Here is a 20,432-nt window from a genome sequence, read left to right as displayed (position 1 = left end):
GTGATAGACTGGATTAAGAAAATGTGGCACATATACACCATGGAATACTATGCAGCCATAAAAAAGGATGAGTTCATGTCCTTGGCAGGGACATGGATGAAGCTGGAAACCATCATTCTCAGCAAACTATCACAAGGACAGAAAACCAAACACAACATGTTCTCACTCACAGGTGGGAATTGAACAATGAGACTTGGACACAGGTTGGGGGCTAGTGGGGAAGGATAGCATTAGGAGAAATACCTAATGTAAATGATGAGTTGATGGGTACAGCAAACCAACATGGCACATGTAAACCTATGTATCAAACCTGCACGTTGTACACATGTACCCTAGAACTTAAAGTACAATAAAAACACACACAAAAATAAATAAAAATAAAAAAACACAAATAACAGACAAAAAAAAACTGACGTGTGTTATTGAAAGACAGGACTGAGAAAGAGGTGAACATAATATCCACTCCAGTTTGTTCCCAGGCACATATTCTTTCACATTGATTAGGAGACTTATTTACTCTCTGTCTGGAAATCTTTCTTCCGTTTTGGTAACACTAAGAAGCTGATTTCAACACGTTGGTAAGATTATCCAAATTTCAGATTCTCTGTTGCAGGTCTTTTGTGAACAATATCCTCCTGTCCCTCGGCCAGCCTTCCTGCTCAGAGTGTGCCCTCTTTATGACTAACACCAAAGTTTCTTCATTATTCTGAAAGGTTACAAATCTACATGACACTGGACCAATGCATATCCATGACTTTCAGGTTGAGGACAGAACTTCATTTATGGAGGAAAACATTGTTTTTAGAGGATCTCGGTTGATGGACTAATCAAAAGCTGCACGTATAACTTCAATATACATTAATAACGTCACTAAGTGACTTTAGAAACGGAATGGGGAACAAATTTACTTCTGACAGAAATTAAAACACAGATAACGACTTATAATTTTCTCAAAGAAGAAACCATAAAGATCTAAGGTGAAGTCACTCTCCACCCGGCTGTATGTGGTGCTGTAGGCTGTTGTGCATGGCTCTCATTTCATGTTGAGCTGGCCAGAGCTACACCAACCTAGAGACCTTGATTCTGATGCATTTCATACTTCAACTCATATTTTAGCCATTTAGAGTAATCCTAAGGAAATGGAATGCTGAACAACTTGTTTTCACCTCCTACTTTTGTATTCCTGGCACCCAAATCCCTATTCTGATTTAGGTTTGCCATCTATGGGGAGCTGGTATAACCTCCTCTGGTTACCTCTACAGAAATGACATGCCAGGTATTGTGCTAATCAGGTGTTCAGGGCAGATAAGAGGGACATGGCCCTGGCTCACAGATCCAGATTGTGTAGTCTACTGGGGATAGTCAGACATTAAACCAATAATTACAGTAAAGTGTGATGAAACAATAAGAAGAGCATGTTTTTGCAAAGTAAACATTACCATGGTTCTCCCAAACACATTCAGATGTGGTTCAAGTCAATGTCCATGCTAACAGCAGCTACTATTACTGCCAGCTCATTGTACTAGGACGTTTCTGTGTGTGCTAAGATTTTTTTTACAAACATTATGATATTCAATCTTCATCACAAGCCTGGGAGATACGTATTACTATCCTCATTTTACAAATGAGGAAACTAAAGCTCTGGGAGATTAAATTACTTGTTCCTTCATGTCTCAGCCAAATAAATGGTAGACCCATGATTTAAAACCCATAACTGTGATTCCAAACCGAAGCTCTTAACTGTCATGCCATCATCCTTTTATGTACACTTTAAGTAAAAGATTTTATAAATAGAAAAAACCCAATCGATGCAACATATTTTGTCATTTCAGAAAGATGGGAGTTTTGTCTCTCCCTGGCTCGTTAAGTTCTCAGTGGCTCAAGAGCTTCAGGGCATGGGATTTTTTAATGAATGCCCTCGGGCTGCCTTTTCTTCCGGCACAAAAAGAGGTGAGGATACCAATTAGAATCAGGGCATGTTGGAGCTGAAAAAGGAAAAAGCAGCCCCTCCCAAAACAAAGCAAGATCGGTTTTAACAAACGAAAGCACCTCATCCTTTTAAGATCCCCAGAGAAGTGAAGTGACCTTGCTGAAGGTCACAGAGCTAGAAGCCAGGTCTTCTGCCATCCTTCAATATTGTGTGTTTTTCAAACATAGTATCCTGCTCCTCATTTTAATCAAGACACATTTTCCAATTACCTTAAAATAACTACGTAAGTTTTTTTTTTTTTTACAAAGTTTAAAATCCAGAAAGTACACTCATATATTATCAAATATAACATTTCAAAATTGAATTCTATTGGTCTAACATAAAACTTTTTATTCAATGCATTGTCTTATATTAAATACAATCCAAGATCTATATAACTGCATGAATTGATTTTATTTTTATATAAGTAAGTATTCTACAGCAATTATCTGCATTTCCCCAAAATACACCTCATTCTTTTGGGGCCCCAGTTATGTGGGGTGCCCGCTCATCCTGTGTGTCTCTGAGGCTGCCACAGTCCAGTCTCTCTTATGAGACACTCAGCCTCCCCCTCTGCTGGGTTCTCTCCCACTGCCTGGCAGATGCCACAGTACTTCCTACCCGAGGCATCCAACAAGACTTGCAAAATAGTAGCAGGTGCCTCCCAAATGGTGGGCGAAAGTAGGATGGAATAATTTAAATTATAAGTGTCTACTTATATATGGAAACTTCATAGAGAATTCTTACATTTTGGAAACCCAAAATAAAGACATTTGGTAGGGGGTACCTAAACAAAAAAACTGCTTTTCTGTGGCTAGATTATAATAGACTACGCCCATTATCCTTCCATGTGCTGTGATTTTCATTAGGGTAGTTCAGAATTCTATAAGTTGCATATATTAATAACAGGTAACATTGATTGATTACCTACCATGTGTCGCTGTGGTGGATGCTTTATAGACGTTTTCTTTTTATTTTCTAAAATGAACATGTTTCAAGGATTTTATTTAGCTCATTACCTAACTAGGGAAGCAGAAATATTAGGTCTGTGCAAAAGTAATTGCAGTTTTTGCTATTAAAAGTAATGACAAACACTGCAATTACTTTTGCACCAACCTAATATGTTACACATTGTCCAAAGGTAACTTCAGGAAACATATTTAGGCAATCAGGAATGCTGAATTTATAAATAGATATAAAACTGGTCTCTATATATGTATATATGTGTGTGTGTATATATACATTTTAAAATTATGTATATATTTTATTCCTCCTATCTAACTGAAATTTCACATCTTTGGGCCAATATCTCCCCAATATTTTATCTTCTCTCATCCTCTTAACATTCAGAACAGGAAATACTACCTCTGTTATCCAGTCAATGCAACTGCACTCTACCTAATATAACAGAAGAGGAGGACGAGGATTCAGCCAGGATCAGAGCTGAGTCATACTCCAAAACCTCACCCTTCTCCTCTCCGCCACCTGCCTCTCTAATAGTGTGTAAAGTGATCAGTGAGTGTCTACATAGGACTACTAATTCTTGAAAATTATTCACAGGAATTTAAAAACCATCCACAGTAGGACTAAATCTAATGTTGGCTACTCTTTGTTAGCCAAAGTAAACTGTAATGTAAAAGGAACATCTCATGGTCCCAAAGTCACATAGTTCAATTCAAAACCAAATCTGTTGCTTAGCACCATCCATGCCACATCTCCATTCGTGTGTGGATAATTGGGGAGTTTGCTTGGCCGTAAGTGAGAAATGAGGCACTGAGCCATAATAGTTAAAGTAGGCACAGTAACAGGTTTACATGCAGACTTTTAAGTCTGAATAAACTGACATCACAGAGAAGGCTGTGCTTCAAGATGGGAAATTCCTAAAATAACAAATACTGTCCTGAGATGCCTTAGGGCATGGCCAGTAATGCTAAGCTTGAGTCAAGAATCCGTGTGTGGATGTGGGTGTACATGGCTTTGTGTTGAGGTAAAAATATACAGATGGACTTGCAGCAAAAGAAGCTTGGGTCAATCAATCAAAAGTGTATCTGACATTTTATTCAGTCTTCAAGTAGCTACCTGAATATATTTTAGAATCGAACCAAGAGTATCCAGTTGACAACTTTATATTATTACTTATCTCTAACTCAATGCTATGACAGAGGTGACCAACAATTTTTAAATTACACAAGCCTTATTTATTTTATTTTATATATATATATATTTATTGAGGCAGAGTCTCACTCCCTCTGTTGCCCAGGCTGGAGTGCTGTGGTGCAATCTTGGCTCACTGCAACCTCCACCCCCCAGGTTCAAGTGATTCTCCTGCCTCAGCCTCTTGAGTAGCTGGAACTATGAGCACCCGCCACCACACCCAGCTCATTTTTGTATTTTTAGTAGAGTCAGGGTTTCACCTTGTTGGCCAGTCTGGCCTCGAACTCCTGACCTCAAATGATCCACCCATGTTGGCCTCCCAAAGTACTGGGATTACAGGCATGAGCCACTGCACCCAGCCAAGCCTTATGGTTTCGTGTTAGGTCCCCTTCAAATGTGCCTTCTACTTGAGAGCCAAGTGTCTTAAAATGATTATCTCTTCTACTAGGTCTCCAACATTTCAACATACATTTCTCTGTGGCTAACCTAAATAGACTACATAAGGTAATATACTATACATTAGTATACTCTGCATTAGAGTCAGTATCCCTAAAAATAGTAGCTAGCATTTAGTAAGTGTTTACTATGAACTACCATGATTCTAAACAGTTGAAGTATACTATCTCATTTAATCCTGACAACAGCCTCCTAGTATGTATTATCCTCATTCCACTGATGAGGGGCACTGGGCACAGAAAGGATAAGTAACTTCTTCAAGGTTACACAGCTAGAAAGTGACAAAGCAAAGGTTTACTCTCAGGCAGCCTGGATCCAGAGTCCTTATTCTTGAACAGTGTGCCATGCTGCGTCTCCCTGTTCCTTTAGGCGATCACCACAAGCATGCTCCGTCTTACCATTCTAGGAGAGATACAGACAGGCAGACAGTCCTACAACACTGCGGATTTACCGTCCTTGCTGTAAGGGTCATGGAGCATGGGTCCTCTACAAGAGATTCCAAAGTGAGCAACACATCGTTTCTACTTCTAGATGCTTGTGGTCTTGTTAAGGAGACCAGCCAATAAATGAGCAGGTGCAAACCACCCAGTAGAGTTAGGATGGAAAGGGAACACCCAAAACAGGGACACCCCACCAAGAATGCAGGTTCTGAAGGTTGATCAGAGGTTAACCAGGATGTGAAAAGGAGAGGAGCAATGGAGGTAAGAGCTGAATTACCAGAAAGCAGGGCACACTGGCAGAAATCATGATGTCACACACTAGTCAGTAAAAACAAAAGACAGCGCCAAATATTTAGTTCCCAAGCAGATTTTTACGTCATGCTAGCATAACAAAAAGCATCAAAGTAATTCTGGTGATCTGAGGTGGCCTACACTATTTCTGAACAAACTGAAACCACTGAATAACACTTTCTTAATATTCAACAGTTGAACTCTGTTTTGTTCTTACCACTTGGCACTTATCTGGAATCTCCTATCTGAGAATATGTGAGATTGCTACCAACATTAGTTCATCCTCCAAATAACCTCATGAATGGAGTAAACTTAAATAAACAAACATCCATAGTGTATTAAATTATAATAAGTATAGAAGAGAGAAATTAAATATCTTGACAAGGTCACCTGATGAGGTCAATATTCTTTTCATCCTCACCCAAGAAAATCTGTATAATCTAGAAATTTACTTCTTACATTGTCTAATGTCCATTCAACTTGACAAGAATGAGATAATTTATCTGAAAGAAGGTAGTTGTTCATACACAAATCAATAAATGTAATCCATCACATAAACAGAAACAACGACAAAAACCACATGATTATCTCAATAGATGCAAAAAAGGCCTTTGACAAAATTCAACAGCTCTTCATGCTAAAAACTCTCAATAAACTAGGCATTGATGGAACATATCTCAAAATAATAAGAGCTATTTATGACAAACCCACAGCCAATATCACACTCAATGGGCAAAAACTGGAACCATTCCCTTCAAAAATCAGTACAAGACAAGGATGCCCTCTCTCACCACTCCAATTCAACATAGTGTTGGAAGTTCTGGCCAAGGCAATCAGGCAAGAGAAAGAAATGAAGAGTATTCAATTAGGAAAAGAGGAAGTCAAATTGTCCCTCTTTGCAGATGACATGATTGTATATTCAGAAAACCCCATTGTCTCAGTCCAAAATCTCCTTAAGCTGATAAGCAACTTCAGCAAAGTCTCAGGATACAAAATCAACGTGCAAAAATCGCAAGCATTCCTATACACCAATAACAGACAAACAGAGAGCCAAATCATGAGTAAACTCCCATTCACAATTGCTTCAAATATAATAAAATACCTAGGAATCCAACTTACAAGGGATGTGAAGGACCTCTTCAAGGAGAGCTACAAACCACTGCTCAACAAAATAAAAGAGGACACAAACAAATGGAAGAACATTCCATGCTCATGGATAGGAAGAATCAATATCGTGAAAATGGCATACTGCCGACAGTAATTTACAGATTCAGTGCCATCCCCATCAAGCTACCAATAACTTTCTTCACAGAATTGAAAAAAACTAAAGTTCATATGAAACCAAAAAAGAGCCTGCATAGCCAAGACAATCCTAACCAAAAGAACAAATCTGGAGGCATCACACTACCTGACTTCAAACTATACTACAGGGCTACAGTAACCAAAACAGCATGGTATTGGTACCAAAACAGATATATAGACCAATGAAACAGAATAGAGCCCTCAGAAATAACACCACACGTCTACAACCATCTGATCTTTGACAAACCTGACAAAAACAAGAAATGGGGAAAGAATTCCCTATTTAATAAATGGTGCTGGAAAAACTGGCTAGCCATATGTAAAAGCTGAAACTGGATCCCTTCCTTACACCTTATACAAAAATTAACTCAAGATGGATTAAAGACTTAAATGTAAGACCTAAAATCATAAAAACCCTAGAAGAAAACCTAGGCAATACCATTCAGGACATAGGCATGGGCAGATTTCATGACTAAAACACCACAAGCAATGGCAACAAAAGCCAAAATAGACAAATAGGATCTAATTAAACTAAAGAGCCTCTGCACAGCAAAATAAACTATCATCAGAGTGAACAGGCAACCTACAGAATGGGAGAAAATTTTTGCAATCTACCCATCTGACAAAGGGTTAATATCCAGAATCTACAAAGAACTTAAACAAATTTACAAGAAAAAAAAAAAAAACCCATCAAAAAGTGGGCAAAGGATATGAACAGACACTTCTCAGAAGAAGACATGTATGCAGTCAACAGACACATGAAAAATGCTCATCATCACTGGTCATCAGAGGAATGCAAATCAAAACCACAATCAGATACCATCTCATGCCAGTTAGAATGGCAATCATTAAAAAGTCAGGAAACAACAGATGCTGGAGAGGATGTGGAGAAATAGGAATGCTTTTACACTGTTGGGGGGAGTGTAAATTGGTTCAAACATTGTGGAAGACAGTGTGGCAATTCCTCAAGGATCTAGAACTAGAAATACCATTTGACCCAGCGATCCCATCACTGGGTATATACCCAAAGGATTATAAATCACGCTACTATAAAGACACATGCACATGTATGTATTGCAGCACTATTCACAATGGCAAAGAGTTGGAACCAATCCAAATGTCCGTCAATGAGAGACTGGATTAAGAAAATGTGGCACATATACACCATGGAATACTATGCAGCCATAAAAAAGAATGAGTTCATGTCCTTGGCAGGGACATGGATGAAGCTGGAAACCATCATTCTCAGCAAACTATCACAAGGACAGAAAACCAAACACCACATGTTCTCACTCATAAGTGGTAACTGAATGATGAGAATACATAGACACAGGGCGGGGAACATCACACACTGGGGCCTGTCAGGGGGTGGGGGTCTGGGGGAGGGATAGCATTAGGAGACATACCTAATGTAAATGATAAGTTGATGGGTACAGCAAGGCAACATGGCACATGTATACCTACGTAACAAACCTGCATGTTGTGCACATGTACCCTAGAACTTAAATAATAATAAAAAAGCAAGCATGTAGTTGTTTATTTCTAACTACTAAATAGCCACAATGATGAAAAGATTTTTTCTATATAAAGCTTAAATCCTAAAGTAGAAACCAAATACATGCCGGGAATGAGAAGTGTGACATGATTTTGAAAAGTCTGGAAATAAAAAAGCCTAGAGGATGATAAGAACCAAACACAAGAATATCTGGGCCAAAATATTAACAGTAAATCTCATATACAAAAAAAAAAAAAAGAATAAGTCTAAGATAACAATTCTGTTCTACTTCCTCAGCCAGAGCAATCAGTTAAGTCATATAACTTTGCATGATTTGAAAAGGAGTTTCTTAATGTTGATCAATTCTTATTTGCAATAGTTTATCTAAGAAAACAAAGCAGGACATTCAGAAAGCTAGTGGTTTGGACAATAAAACAATGGTGGGAATAACATAATTAAATTTCAACATCCTGGTATGGCGAATCATGCTAAGGAGTACCTATTACTACAAGCTTGTAGGAGATTTTTTTTTTTTTTCAGATTTGTTAGGTTTTGTTTTAATAAGGAGGAAGTTAGTTTGACACAGCCTAAAGGGAAGAGTTGAAAAACAGTTTTCAAGGCTCTGCAAGAGCTCATGCTGGAGTCACAGAACATAGTCATAGCTCGAATGAAAGAAAGCAAAACAAAAGGGAAAAATGGGGAAATAGCAGAACACGATGAACCTCTTTACAGATTGCAGTTCTGTCAAATGACTGTAGGTTGGAAGAAAAATCTTCCCAAATATGTGGTGGAAAAGGAAGGGCTTTTAGAGGAACTAGCCACTGAACATAAAGTGCAATACCGCCTGTTGTGTGCCTGCTGCAATCTTTACTCCAATGCCATGCAAGAAGCCACTCATTTTTTTCTCATCAACGAAGCTCCCAGCTGAGTTCCTTGCATATAGCAGGAATGTAGCGGGAACTTGGTTCATGAGCTTAGTTGTGTTTTCCTAACTTGAGCAAGCAAGATGTGCCTTATATAGAGTTGTCCTGGAAATCTACAAAGAAGATCCAATGAACACGCATACAAATCCGAAGGAAAAACAGCAGCAGCAGCAAAAAAAAGAACAACAAAACCGTGCTCTGAGATCTAAACTGTTTTCCAAAGTATTAGGGTTTGGGTATTGGAGAGCAAGTATTTGCTCACCAGAAATGTAAATGAGAACATGTGGCAAGTAGCTGTCTCTCACTGCGCTTCCTAAGGGCCCAAACACACATGCACCTGCAGGGAGACATGGTATTTAGTGGCAGCTAGTTTTTGTAAGATTCATGTAAGATAATAATGGGAAGAAGAGAGCTTTCTTGCTCCATCCTCTGGAAGGCTCCCTCTATCCACTGAGACAACAATTATCTCTGCTAATTCTGAAAGGACTAGGTCTACAGTCAAGAATTTCACTTCTAGGTACTGTGCTAGGCAAAGAAGATAGAGTTGTATAGACGTTTTCTGACCTCAAGGAACTTAATTCTCATGCCAGCTGATTAAGACACCAAAGACATAGTCAGAACATTCCTATAGTGGCATCCTTCACATCCCAGCTCATCTAGGGCTGGCCCTGCCACAAGCTTTGATTCTACAACGTATTCCTCTCTAAGTTCACGTACAAAGAAAACCAGAAGCATCAATTATCAAATTCCAGCAAATGCTAGCCAAAGAAGTGCTATCCCTAGAATAAGCCGAAATAAAATATTGCTTTAAAGCTGATATTTCAGATCTAGGAAATCGGTTCATTTTGTGCTGGTAGCCAATTTACAGCTTATTCATCTTCCCAGTTTTTATCCCCTCTACTAGAAGGTATTGATAAAGGGAAACCAAATGAAGTCATGTTAATTTATTAGTTTTTATACAAGTATGTTTTGTTTAAATGAGGTGTGAGTTCTTGTGGGTGTCGTGTCATTTTTATGCCTCTTTTCTATCATTGTAGGTAATTAGAATCTGATGGTATCTACAATTCTCAGGCCTTGATAATTCCTTGATCCAGCTGGATTTTGTTGAAATCATGGAGGACCTTTCTTTGTGAAAGTCACTGCAGGGAAAACAGAGATGAAGGAGAGAAAGCCCCAATCTCAAGGAGTCAACTCATCCTCAATATCAGGTTTTTTATAGTCTATATTTTCTGTAGACCTTGATGCAAAGGGCCTGTTATTTGTAAATATTACCAATGGATAAGCAGTGCTGTTTTTCATGACCCCTGATTCTTGTGCTTTTACTTACATTAGGTAAATGAGCGAATTGTAGGTGTTATATATTTAAGCCACCTCAGAAAAGAGCTAATAAAGGCATCTATGAAGATAAGCCACATCTTACATACTATACAGAATTAAAAAAACAATCTTCATAATAGTTAATATAACACAATAAAAGCTAATACAAGGTGTTTGCTCTGTGCCAATCATATATATATATATATATCTCCTAACTCTCACAGCAATTTCGTGAGAGGGGTACTATTATTATCTTTGTTTTACAGACAAGAATACAGACACAGAGAGAGAGAGAGAGAGAGAGAGAGTAGGCAGAGATGGAAAGAGAAATTCCGAGAAGCTAATGACGGTGGAATAGCTCAATGTAGCACTAAGAGGTTGAAAAAGAGGAAAACCTCTCACAGCACCTCATTACTGAACTGAGTTTAATCAAAATCTGAAAAGAGAGTAAGAAATTCCAATGGCACTACACTGAGTTAGGTGACTGAGCTATAGCAAGCACAGAAAACAGTCACACAAAGATAGGCTTAAGTTATTGTTTGTACACAAATTAGCCTTGACTATTTGAGGAAAGATTCCAATGATTGTTAAGATTTAGACAAAGATATCCTTAATAATTGTCAGGAAAATAAAACCAGTAATACAGGAAAGATCATGTAGAAGAGTGAGCAATGTGTTTAATAAAATAAACCATGAGAAACACAGGTTTGTTGCATATTTATGATATCAAACCCTAAAATAAAAATGTATCATTTAAATACAATTATTTCATTTAAATATTAAAATATTTCTAAGCTTCAGAAATACAGCCTCGGTTTTCATTTCAACGTTTGCAGCCATGTCCATCTGTGCAAATCTCATTTGAAAGATAAGTCAGGAGAAAATTAATAAATCAGAATATGTTTTTGTATCATAGGCAAGGGATAAAAAAGTTATATTGGGGTCTAAAACATTTGTTTTTGTTTCCCATTTAATAAAATTTCTGAATAAAAACGATTTTTAAATGTCTAGAAAAGGCTGGGCATGGCTGCTCATATCTGTAATCCCAGTACTTTGGGAGGCTGAGGCAGGAGGATCATTGAAGATCGAGAGCTGGAGACAACCCTGTGCAACATAGCAAGACCTGTCTCCATTAAAACATGGAAAAATTATCCGGGGCCGGGCGCAGTGCCTCATGCCTGTAATCCCAGCATTCTGGGAGGCCGAGGCAGGCAGATCACCTGAGGTCAGGAGTTCGAGACCAGCCTGGCCAACATGGCGAAGCCCTGTCCCTACTAAAAATACAAAAAAATTAGCTGGGCGTGGTGGTGCGTGCCTGTAATCTCAGCTACTGAGGAGGCTGAGGCAAGAGAATCGCTTGACCTCGGAAGATGGAGATTGCAGTGAGCCGAGATCGCACCACTGCACTCCAGCTTGGGCAACAAGAGCAATAACTCCATCTCAAAAAAAAAAAAAAAAAGTTGCCGGCTGTGGTGGCACATACATGTCCCAGCTACTCGGGAGGCTGAGGTGGGAGGATCACTTGAGCGCAGGAGCACAAGGCTGCAGTGAACTATGATCACACCACCACACTCCAGCCTGAGTGACAGAAAGGGCCCTATCTCTTTAAAAAAAAAAAAAAAAAAAAAAAAAGAACGAAAGTTGATGAACAGTATATATAGAATATTGTCACAAAAATTACAAAATAGTGGAATATTATAAATCATGCATTTTAGGAGCCAGTGTTCTGAAGTTCAACTGCCTGGTTTGAATCACAGTTCAATCAGCTTACTAGTTTGGTCCAAGTTCCCTTGAACACATTACTTGGCCTCTTTCCTCAATTTAAAGAAAGAGTACCAAGAGCACCTACTTAATAAGGTTATAAGGTTGTTTTAAGAATAAAAAAAAAATAAGCCAAGCTCTGCTTGGCTCCTGGTGGGGACTCAACAGGCACTAGCTATTATTTTCATTATATTTCATGATATAAGCATTTACTATTTATGCATAAGGTACACTTAAGACAGAACTAGAAAATCAATTTCCTGAAGATTCCTAAAACCACTAGAAAAAAAGTAAAGCCCAGCTGACCAGCTATTTCAGTAATATACTCCTTAAAAATTCTATAAAATTTGACCTGAAGTCTAAAATAAAATTACCAGCCTCATTGATAGCAATACACACACATATATATATGTAAGGCTTCCTAAAGAGGGATGTAGATATATTCTTAGGCAAGACAAAATATTTAATATATTAATTCTGATTTGGTATCCCTGGGGTTTTCCCAATCCAAAGAAATAAGCCTAGGAAACTATAAAAAGCAACATCCTATAGTTTAAAAACAACACCAACAAGCAAACTGATCTGTTAATTCCAAAGCATTCATCTGCAAGACCGACCAACCACATTTGGGTAAAGGTGCCGTGCTCCTACAACATTTTTCAAAAACCTTGCATCATGTACAGTTTCTTTATACAGGCTTATTAGGTGGAGCTTGTTAAGACAGTAGTTAATACAGCAGATTTAAAAGACCCAGAAACTATCTTCTGGCAAATATCATTTTGAGTGGGCAGCAATCAAGACAAGCTTTTAATTTTCTATTCGCACGCCGCTTCATTCTTTTCTCCCCATCTGACACCTTTCACTTTTCCTCTACTTGACCTCAGTTTCATGATGTACAGCCAATGATGAAGTTTATAGTTCTAAATCTGATGCCTTGAACTGTTTAGAGACAAGACACTGCAACACTAGCAAAGTAATTAAATGTATGTTTTGTGTATGTGGCATATAACACAATTAATCTTGAATGATGTCATCGGTTACCATTTATCAGTATGTCTTACTTTCAAAAGTCATGTAGGAAATTCATGTCTCTTGGTTGAGAATATTAATTTATATACATTTCCTGTGAGCTGGAAACAGACGGAGAGGAGTACTTACTTTTGCTCAACAAAGAGAGGATCAAAGAATTCCGTCGTGATTTTGTTTGCATATAGGGAACAGCCGGTCATGGAGCACAGCCCTAACAAGTATCAGAGGGAAAGCACTATGGTTAGTGTGATTTCATTCACATCATCAATTACCTTGCTTGGAAGAAAGTTACTATTTACCTGACAGTATGAAGACAATCCCAGCCAAACAAGCAATTTTAGCTTTGGCTTTATCGGAGCCTCCGACTTTGGTACACTTCATGCCAAAGAGTGCAAATATGGAACCAAAGAAGCCCAGGCTGACAGCAGCGATCATAAGTCCTCTACATGCCTGGATATAACCTGCAATTAGAGTAGGTCATTTACGTTACATAAAGCATGTGGCTGTCCAGGGAGAAATCCTCATTTTACATTGTCATTCTGGATGTTTGTTTTCCAAAAAGATAACTGTAATGGTGAAAACATGTGGCAAGACAAGCAAGAAAGGAAAGCAAGTTAATCTACAGGGAGTGCCTATTCTAGGTCACACACTGTGAAGTGCGGTTTATGTGGAATCCTCAGGACAGATCTCTGAGTGTTATTTCCATATGCACTGATGAGGAAACTGAGGCACACAAAGGTTATGTGACTTACCAGAGGTGAGTTAGAAAGTAGCAGACATGGATTCCATCCCAAATCAGACTACAAGTTCCATATAACATTGCCTTGTACTGTGAAAAAACATCATCTGCCACCATCACAACTCTGTAGCTCCTCCGCTCATTGGACCTTAAAAATGTGTTTTAATGATTCTGACATTATCAAATGATAAGATTTATAACTGGGCAGCCGAAAGAGCTCCAAAGGGTCAAACCTTCCAATATTAGTGGAAGGTTATTAATAGGAGACTAACTGGAATATCATCATGAACCATGGGGGGGGGTCTAAGGGAATATTTTAGTGAAGTACTATTATTTTCAGGACATATATAATAAAACTGGGTTTTTAAAAGCACTATTTTGTAGAAGAGTCATTTATAGTGATTAAGTCAACTGTTCTCCTATAAATGAATGCCTTTAAAGTACCCTAAAAAGTATGTTCTGTGAGTTCGTTTGTTCATCCTTCCTGTGTTATTCTTTTTCTTAGTCACGTATTTTTATTTGCACAGCCACGGTACAGGGTAAACTTTAGTGTGGCTTTTGTCCAGGTTTTCACATTAACAGGGTTTAAACTAATAAGCTTTTACCACATAAGTCATTTTCATTTCAGCCTGAAACAATGCCATATTTCAATCTAAAATAGTGATAGTAGCACATACTGGGTGTAAGTAAATATTTGCTAAGCAAATGAACATATATACTTACATCAGATTTACATTTGGAATTAAACTTTTTAACTGGAAAAAACCTCTCATGTGCCAATATATGACGAGTCATTTATTAGTGGTGTTCAAGCAAAGCCACAATAAATAATAATTCCAAGATCATGATAATCATGAATTTAGGGAGTACATACTAGTGGCCTCCAGTTCAGTTTCTTCTTTTTCTTTTCTTTTTTTTAAGACAAGATCTTACTTTTGTCACCCAGGCTGGAGTGCAGTGGCATCATCATAGCTCACTGCAGCCTCCAATTCCTGGGTTCAAGAGATCCTCCTGCCTTAGCCTTCTGAGTAGCTGAAACCGTAGGCGCTTGCCACCACCTGTGGCAAATTTTTAATTTTTTTTCTAGAGACAGGGTCTCGCTATAATGCCCAGATTAGTCTCAAATTCCTGGCTTCAAGTGATCCTCTTGCCTTAGCCTCCCAAAATGCTGGGATTAGAGGTATGAGCCACCGCACCTGGCCCGTCTGTTTCTTTGGAAAAGAATGAAATTGAAGTTTTAATCCTATTCCTTGGACCTGTTTTTTAAGAGCTGCTCTACTTAATTGTAAACACTTTAGACTCCCACAGATGCAGACTGCAAGGACAGTCACCTTCTATTGTGTAGTGTGAACTATTTCCATACAAAAAACAATTGCACTAACACCGTGGCTATCAAAAACAGCAAAACTAACTTATTTTTAGGAAAACAGGATAATGAAGGCTTCTTTCATAGCAAACATTGTGCTGCAGGGCTATTTGGGTCTCCACTGCCAAATGCTGAACCAGCTCTATTTTAAACTTCAGTCCTCAAGTTCCCCAGCCAGAGCCCAGACAGCAGGTAGAGGCAAGACAGAGAGGGGAAGCCTGTCAGTCCCTTACAAGATTCAAGAGAGCCTGCGAGGACAACCCAGACTGGTTCATCGCTTGCCACCAGGGCTACTCGGACAGTGTGGTTTCACTCTTTTTGTGAAATTCATTTTAATCTCTGGTTTTGAGGTGTTATAACTGACTCTGACTGCAGTCATTAAATAAACAAAAAATGGGGGACTCATCTATTTATATATACTCCCAGGAAACATTAGCATGTACCCTAATTTGCATTTCCTTTAGTTATCTTCCATGCTTTGTTAACAGAAAGTGCAAGTTGTCAGGAATTTACCAAAGGTTAAATTCGACAATCTGGTCATTGAGAACACGGAATGCATTTCCCAGATGATAAACAGTGGGTAGAATCCCAGGCCAACCAATTTGATTCTTAATACGACAGGGAAAATAACAGTAGTCTTTAAACTTTATGTAATCACCACTCATAACATTTGTCCCAAGTTTCTCACTCTGAGATTCCCTGTCTCAGCCCTGGTATTGGCAGCAGGACCCGCTTTGGTCTCTTGACACAGGCATGAGAGGAGAAGTGGGCAGGGCAGATTCTGATCTGGTCAGGTCCTTCTTTTGTGCCAACCAGAACCTGGATTTGGAAAGTGAGGTACCTTTCTCCAGCATGAACAGTAGCAATAACTTGCCAATTTTGCGCATGCACAAAGAAGGCAATTTACAAGGACAATCATTGGCCAGATTTTCTGAAATGGAGAGCAAAGAGCTGGGGATAAACTCCCCTGCCAACCATAAATGTAATGGAGTTGCTCGTAAGCCTGAGATCTGTAAATTCTCCGTGTTCTAAGGCTACCAGTCCTTACAGCACCCACAGATCAGAGCCAAGATGATTCCAACAAACCCTTTCAGAGTTCATCTTTTGCAAAGCAGACCTCTACAGCCTTGCTTTTTAACAGTTCCTGAGGGCAAAATTTACAAGTAACACCAGCAGGAGAAGTGGTAGTAAAAACCTAGTCAAGGAGGCCATTATTTTTGACAGGTCTAATTTACTGACACTGTTAATAGCTAATTAACACATTAAGGTGCTGAGGCATGAACATATTTATTTAGAAGTTCTCTGAAGTATAATTTATAGTGAGTTCTCCGGGGAGAAATGGCAAGCATTCCCACTAGCAAAAATAGATGGCATCCACTAAAAACAAACTGGCTGAAAATTATTCTCAGCTGAAGTTCAAGTGGTACTTTGAAAGGAGTATGGGTTAACAATAAACAGAAATCACAAGCTCATTCAACTGTGAAATTTTCAAATAGTAAAATACAGCGACTTTAAATGAATGAACTCTGTTGGAGGAAACCTTCAAGGTGTTCCTTAAAAGTTAAGTGTTTTCCAAATTACGTGTACTTTATTTTCAATTGCAAATCAGCAAAAAACGAAAACATCCACTTGGTGGAGACAGTTTGCTAATAGCACCTGTGCTAGTTGATGCTTTTTTTTTTTCTTTTTTAGGGGGGAAAAAAAGAATGTGCTTTTATTTTCCTGGTAGCTTTGTGTATTTCTGCAAATCCTTTGAGAGAACAGTGGTATGAGGAGGGCAGGAACTCTAAAGTTTCACCTCTCGTGCTTCTATTTACCCGAGGTATGCCCTTGGTTATAGGACCTAATCTGTCTGAGGCTCAAGTTCTCTCATCTGTAAAACAGGGATAGCAGCACCTCCTTCACAGGATGAATGACATGGGTGTCTGCTGAGTAGTATGAAAGTCATCAAAGCATCCCTTCATATTATAATACTACAGTGGATTCTAAGCAGAAATTAGAGCTGGGTTCTTAACATGGCATAACATTAAATCTAGACATAGAGCTTTGCTAGGCCTCATTTTCCTTATAAGGAAAACAAGTGGCAATGATACCCCTAGGGGAGGGGAATCAGAGAATTCTTTATATAAGAAATATAGGGCTGGGCGTGTGGCTCACGCCTGTAATCCCAGCATTTTGAGAGGCAGAGTCGGGCAGATCACTTGAGGTCAGGAGTTCAAGACCAGCCTGGCCAACATGGTGAAACCCTGTCTCTACTAAAAATACAAAAATCAGCCAGGTGTGGCAGTGGGTGCCCGTAATCCCAGCTACTCAGGAGGCTGAGGCAGGAGAATCACTTGAACCCGGGAGGCGGAGGTTGCAGTGAGCAGAGATCATGGCATAGCACTCTGTCATAGGGGACAGAGTGAAACTTTGTCTCAAAAAAAAAAAAAAGGAATTCAGAATAATGACCTCATCATTTGACTCCAAGAGTTCTTCCACCTAACACAAGATAGGCAAGAGTCACGAGCCTTCTCGTTCCCTTCCTGGATCGTCTTCCCAATCTAGAGCTCATGCCTGGGTTTAAGGGCAGGGCTGTTCTACTCAGGTCACCATGGCAACTTTCTCCAAAGGCAATGTCAGGACCAGCACCCACCAGATACGGCTGCCCTGGGAATGCAAGGTAGAGAGGACGAACAGAGGGGCCCTACCCTGGAAGCCTCCACTTGCAGGTGGGGGAATCAACTCCCCTCCACAGGAAAACACAGTTGCGTGATTTAACCCTTCAAAATGTTATTCTGAGAGATGCAGAAAAGTAAGTTTGTTTTGCGGTAAGAGTTGCCCTCTTAAGCCACAGATGGCAAAGTCATCAAAAAACAGGCTGATACATATGATTCTATTACAAATTTCAAAGTCCTGTATGAGAAAAGGCACCACAAATTTAAAAGACAAACAATGGTGTGAAATTGCAACCTGCATCACAAATCAAGGACTGAACAAATCATCAAAACCACAAAGAAACAACAGAACCATGGGCCTAAGATATGGACGCCAATTCACAAAAGAGAAAAAAAAAATGATCAGTAAATATATAATAAGATGGGTTTTGACCGTTTTTATAACCCGTGATTTTGACCATGGCAATAAGGGAAATTCCAACTAAAGTGATAACAAGATGGCCGTGCGTAGTGGCACACACCTGTAATCCCAGCACTTTGGGAGGCCAAGGAGGGTGGACGACCTGAGGTCAGGAGTTCGCGATCAGCCTGACTAACATGGTGAAACCCTGTCTCTACTAAATACAAAAAAAATTAGCCGGGCATGGTGGCACATGCCTGTAATCCCAGCTAGTTGGGAGGCTGAGACAGGAGAATTACTTGCACCTGGGAGGTGGAGGTTGCAGTCAGCTGAGATTGTGCCATTGCACTCCAGCCTAGGCAACAAGAGCAAAACTCCATCTCAAACAAACAAGCAACAACAACAACAACAAAAAACCGACAACAAAAACTGGATTAACAGAGTGGTGAGAATGTGGAGAAGCAGGTACTTTCATACACTGTCAGTGGAAAGTAATTTGACAGTATGAACTGAATATTAAAATGCACGTGTATTCTACTGCTCTTACAAAACCATTTCTCAGTGGAATGGAGTCTACAGAAATATACACATGTACAAAGAGGTGAATATAAAGATTTTCAGTAAAGCACCACCAACAAAGAAAAGTTGGAAAAGGTCCAATGCCTACAATGGATCCATGGTTAACTAAGCCATTTTGTGCAGTCTAATGAATATACCATACATCGGTTACACAGAGTCACTTCTATTAACTACTGACTTGGAAAAATATATTAATTTTAAAGTGTTGTACAACAGTAGGTAGTGTCATGCCATTTATGTTTTTAAAAGTCATTTTTTAGTCACATGAGCACACAGGAAGACCATTTTGCAAGTTGGATGGCATATGAATGTCACTCCTCTCTGCTCTCCTCCCAGCTAACCAGGACAACTATTCCTACTTCCTCTTCACTCCCTGATCTGCCCCCAAACAGGTCTGGTACCACCTCCACTCTCACTGCAGACATGTAAGAGAAAACTTTATTATTCTGCACTTAATAATATTCATAGAGCATTTATTTCCTTCTCTCCTTTGTCCCCCGGCTGTCCTACAAAAGGAAGCATACCTATCTGGCACGATCTCAGGGAGCAATAGAAGAGTATTACAACAGAAGAGTGTTCAGAGGACAGTAACATATTGCTGACTATAAACCGCAGAAACAAGAGAATGCCTGTTTATCTACCTGGATGCGTGCTCTACAAACCACAGAAAACTCACCGGTAATGCTGGCGGAATAAACACTGTTCTGGCTGCTTATTTTACCCAACAGGACACGGACCTGGGCGCCACCCTTCTAAAACTAGATGCGTATTCCTTATACGGAGGGTTCCATCAAATACCACGTTGAGCAACAGTTTGCTTTTCGTGGCAAACCCCATCTTAGAGGAATCAATTATTTTCTTTCATTTACACAGCTGTGTAAACAAAAACTGCAAGTGCGGTAATAAAAGAAAAAGAAACACCTGAAATCTAGAAATACGTAATGTAAATAACTCCTCTTAAGTTTCTGCCGGGATCCGTTTGCTGTAAAATCCTGGAAGCAACGAGCCTAGAACTTGGGCAATCACTGGGACCGGGCTGACATCGGCTGTTGTCTTGAAACGCAACAGAGCCAGAGTTCCGTGTGAATATCCACCAGCTGCTACCAGCATAAGGCCTAACCGGAGCGACGCAGGTGAACCTCTACAAAGGAATAACCCAGGACAGCAGCAGGCACCGGGGACTCGGATGCAGAACTGGTCAGCTCCCGGGCGCCACGCTCGCACGGCCCAAGATTCCCTACCCACTGCCGACTCATTGCGGCACCGCAAGGGCTATTATTTTCCTAAAACTCGGAGGAAGTGTTTGCAGTGTTGCCTCGGCGGACAAGTTTGTAGAAGCTCTTTAAAGGGAAACAACAACAAACCCTGCAATATGTTTTCCCCCTTCCAACCTCGCACCCCCCACCCCCGCCTACTTTTAAAAGAACCAACGAAATGGCTCAAGGGAGGTCAGGACAAGCGGATTTGGCTTGCAATGACACCGTTTACATCAGAACCCAGCCTTCGGGGAACGTAGGGGAGGTGGAGGAGACAAGTCCCTGCAGCATGAACTGT

General features: G+C 39.6%; 1 protein-coding gene across 5 annotated transcripts in view; it reads right to left on the bottom strand.

Annotated features, from left to right (window-relative positions):
* CLDN10 (claudin 10) overlaps positions 1-20,432 on the bottom strand; it is a 1,179,064-nt gene that overhangs the window by 4,228 nt on the left and 1,154,404 nt on the right. For 4 of the 5 annotated variants that reach the window (XM_050766566.1, XM_050766567.1, XM_050766568.1 and 1 more), the window contains 2 exons: positions 13,437-13,598; positions 13,267-13,348 (listed from right to left, as the gene is read on the bottom strand). In XM_050766566.1, coding sequence (XP_050622523.1) covers positions 13,267-13,348; positions 13,437-13,598 — 244 coding nt within the window. Of the gene's footprint in view, positions 1-10,027; positions 10,170-13,266; positions 13,349-13,436; positions 13,599-20,432 lie in introns of those variants that run through there. The other variant, XM_050766569.1, reaches the window with a different exon arrangement.

Source organism: Macaca thibetana, chromosome 17, assembly GCF_024542745.1.
Source record: "Macaca thibetana thibetana isolate TM-01 chromosome 17, ASM2454274v1, whole genome shotgun sequence".
NCBI classification, from domain to species: Eukaryota; Metazoa; Chordata; class Mammalia; order Primates; family Cercopithecidae; genus Macaca; species Macaca thibetana.
Note: the sequence above shows the minus strand (reverse complement) of the source record. Positions and strands in the feature narration are given on the sequence as shown.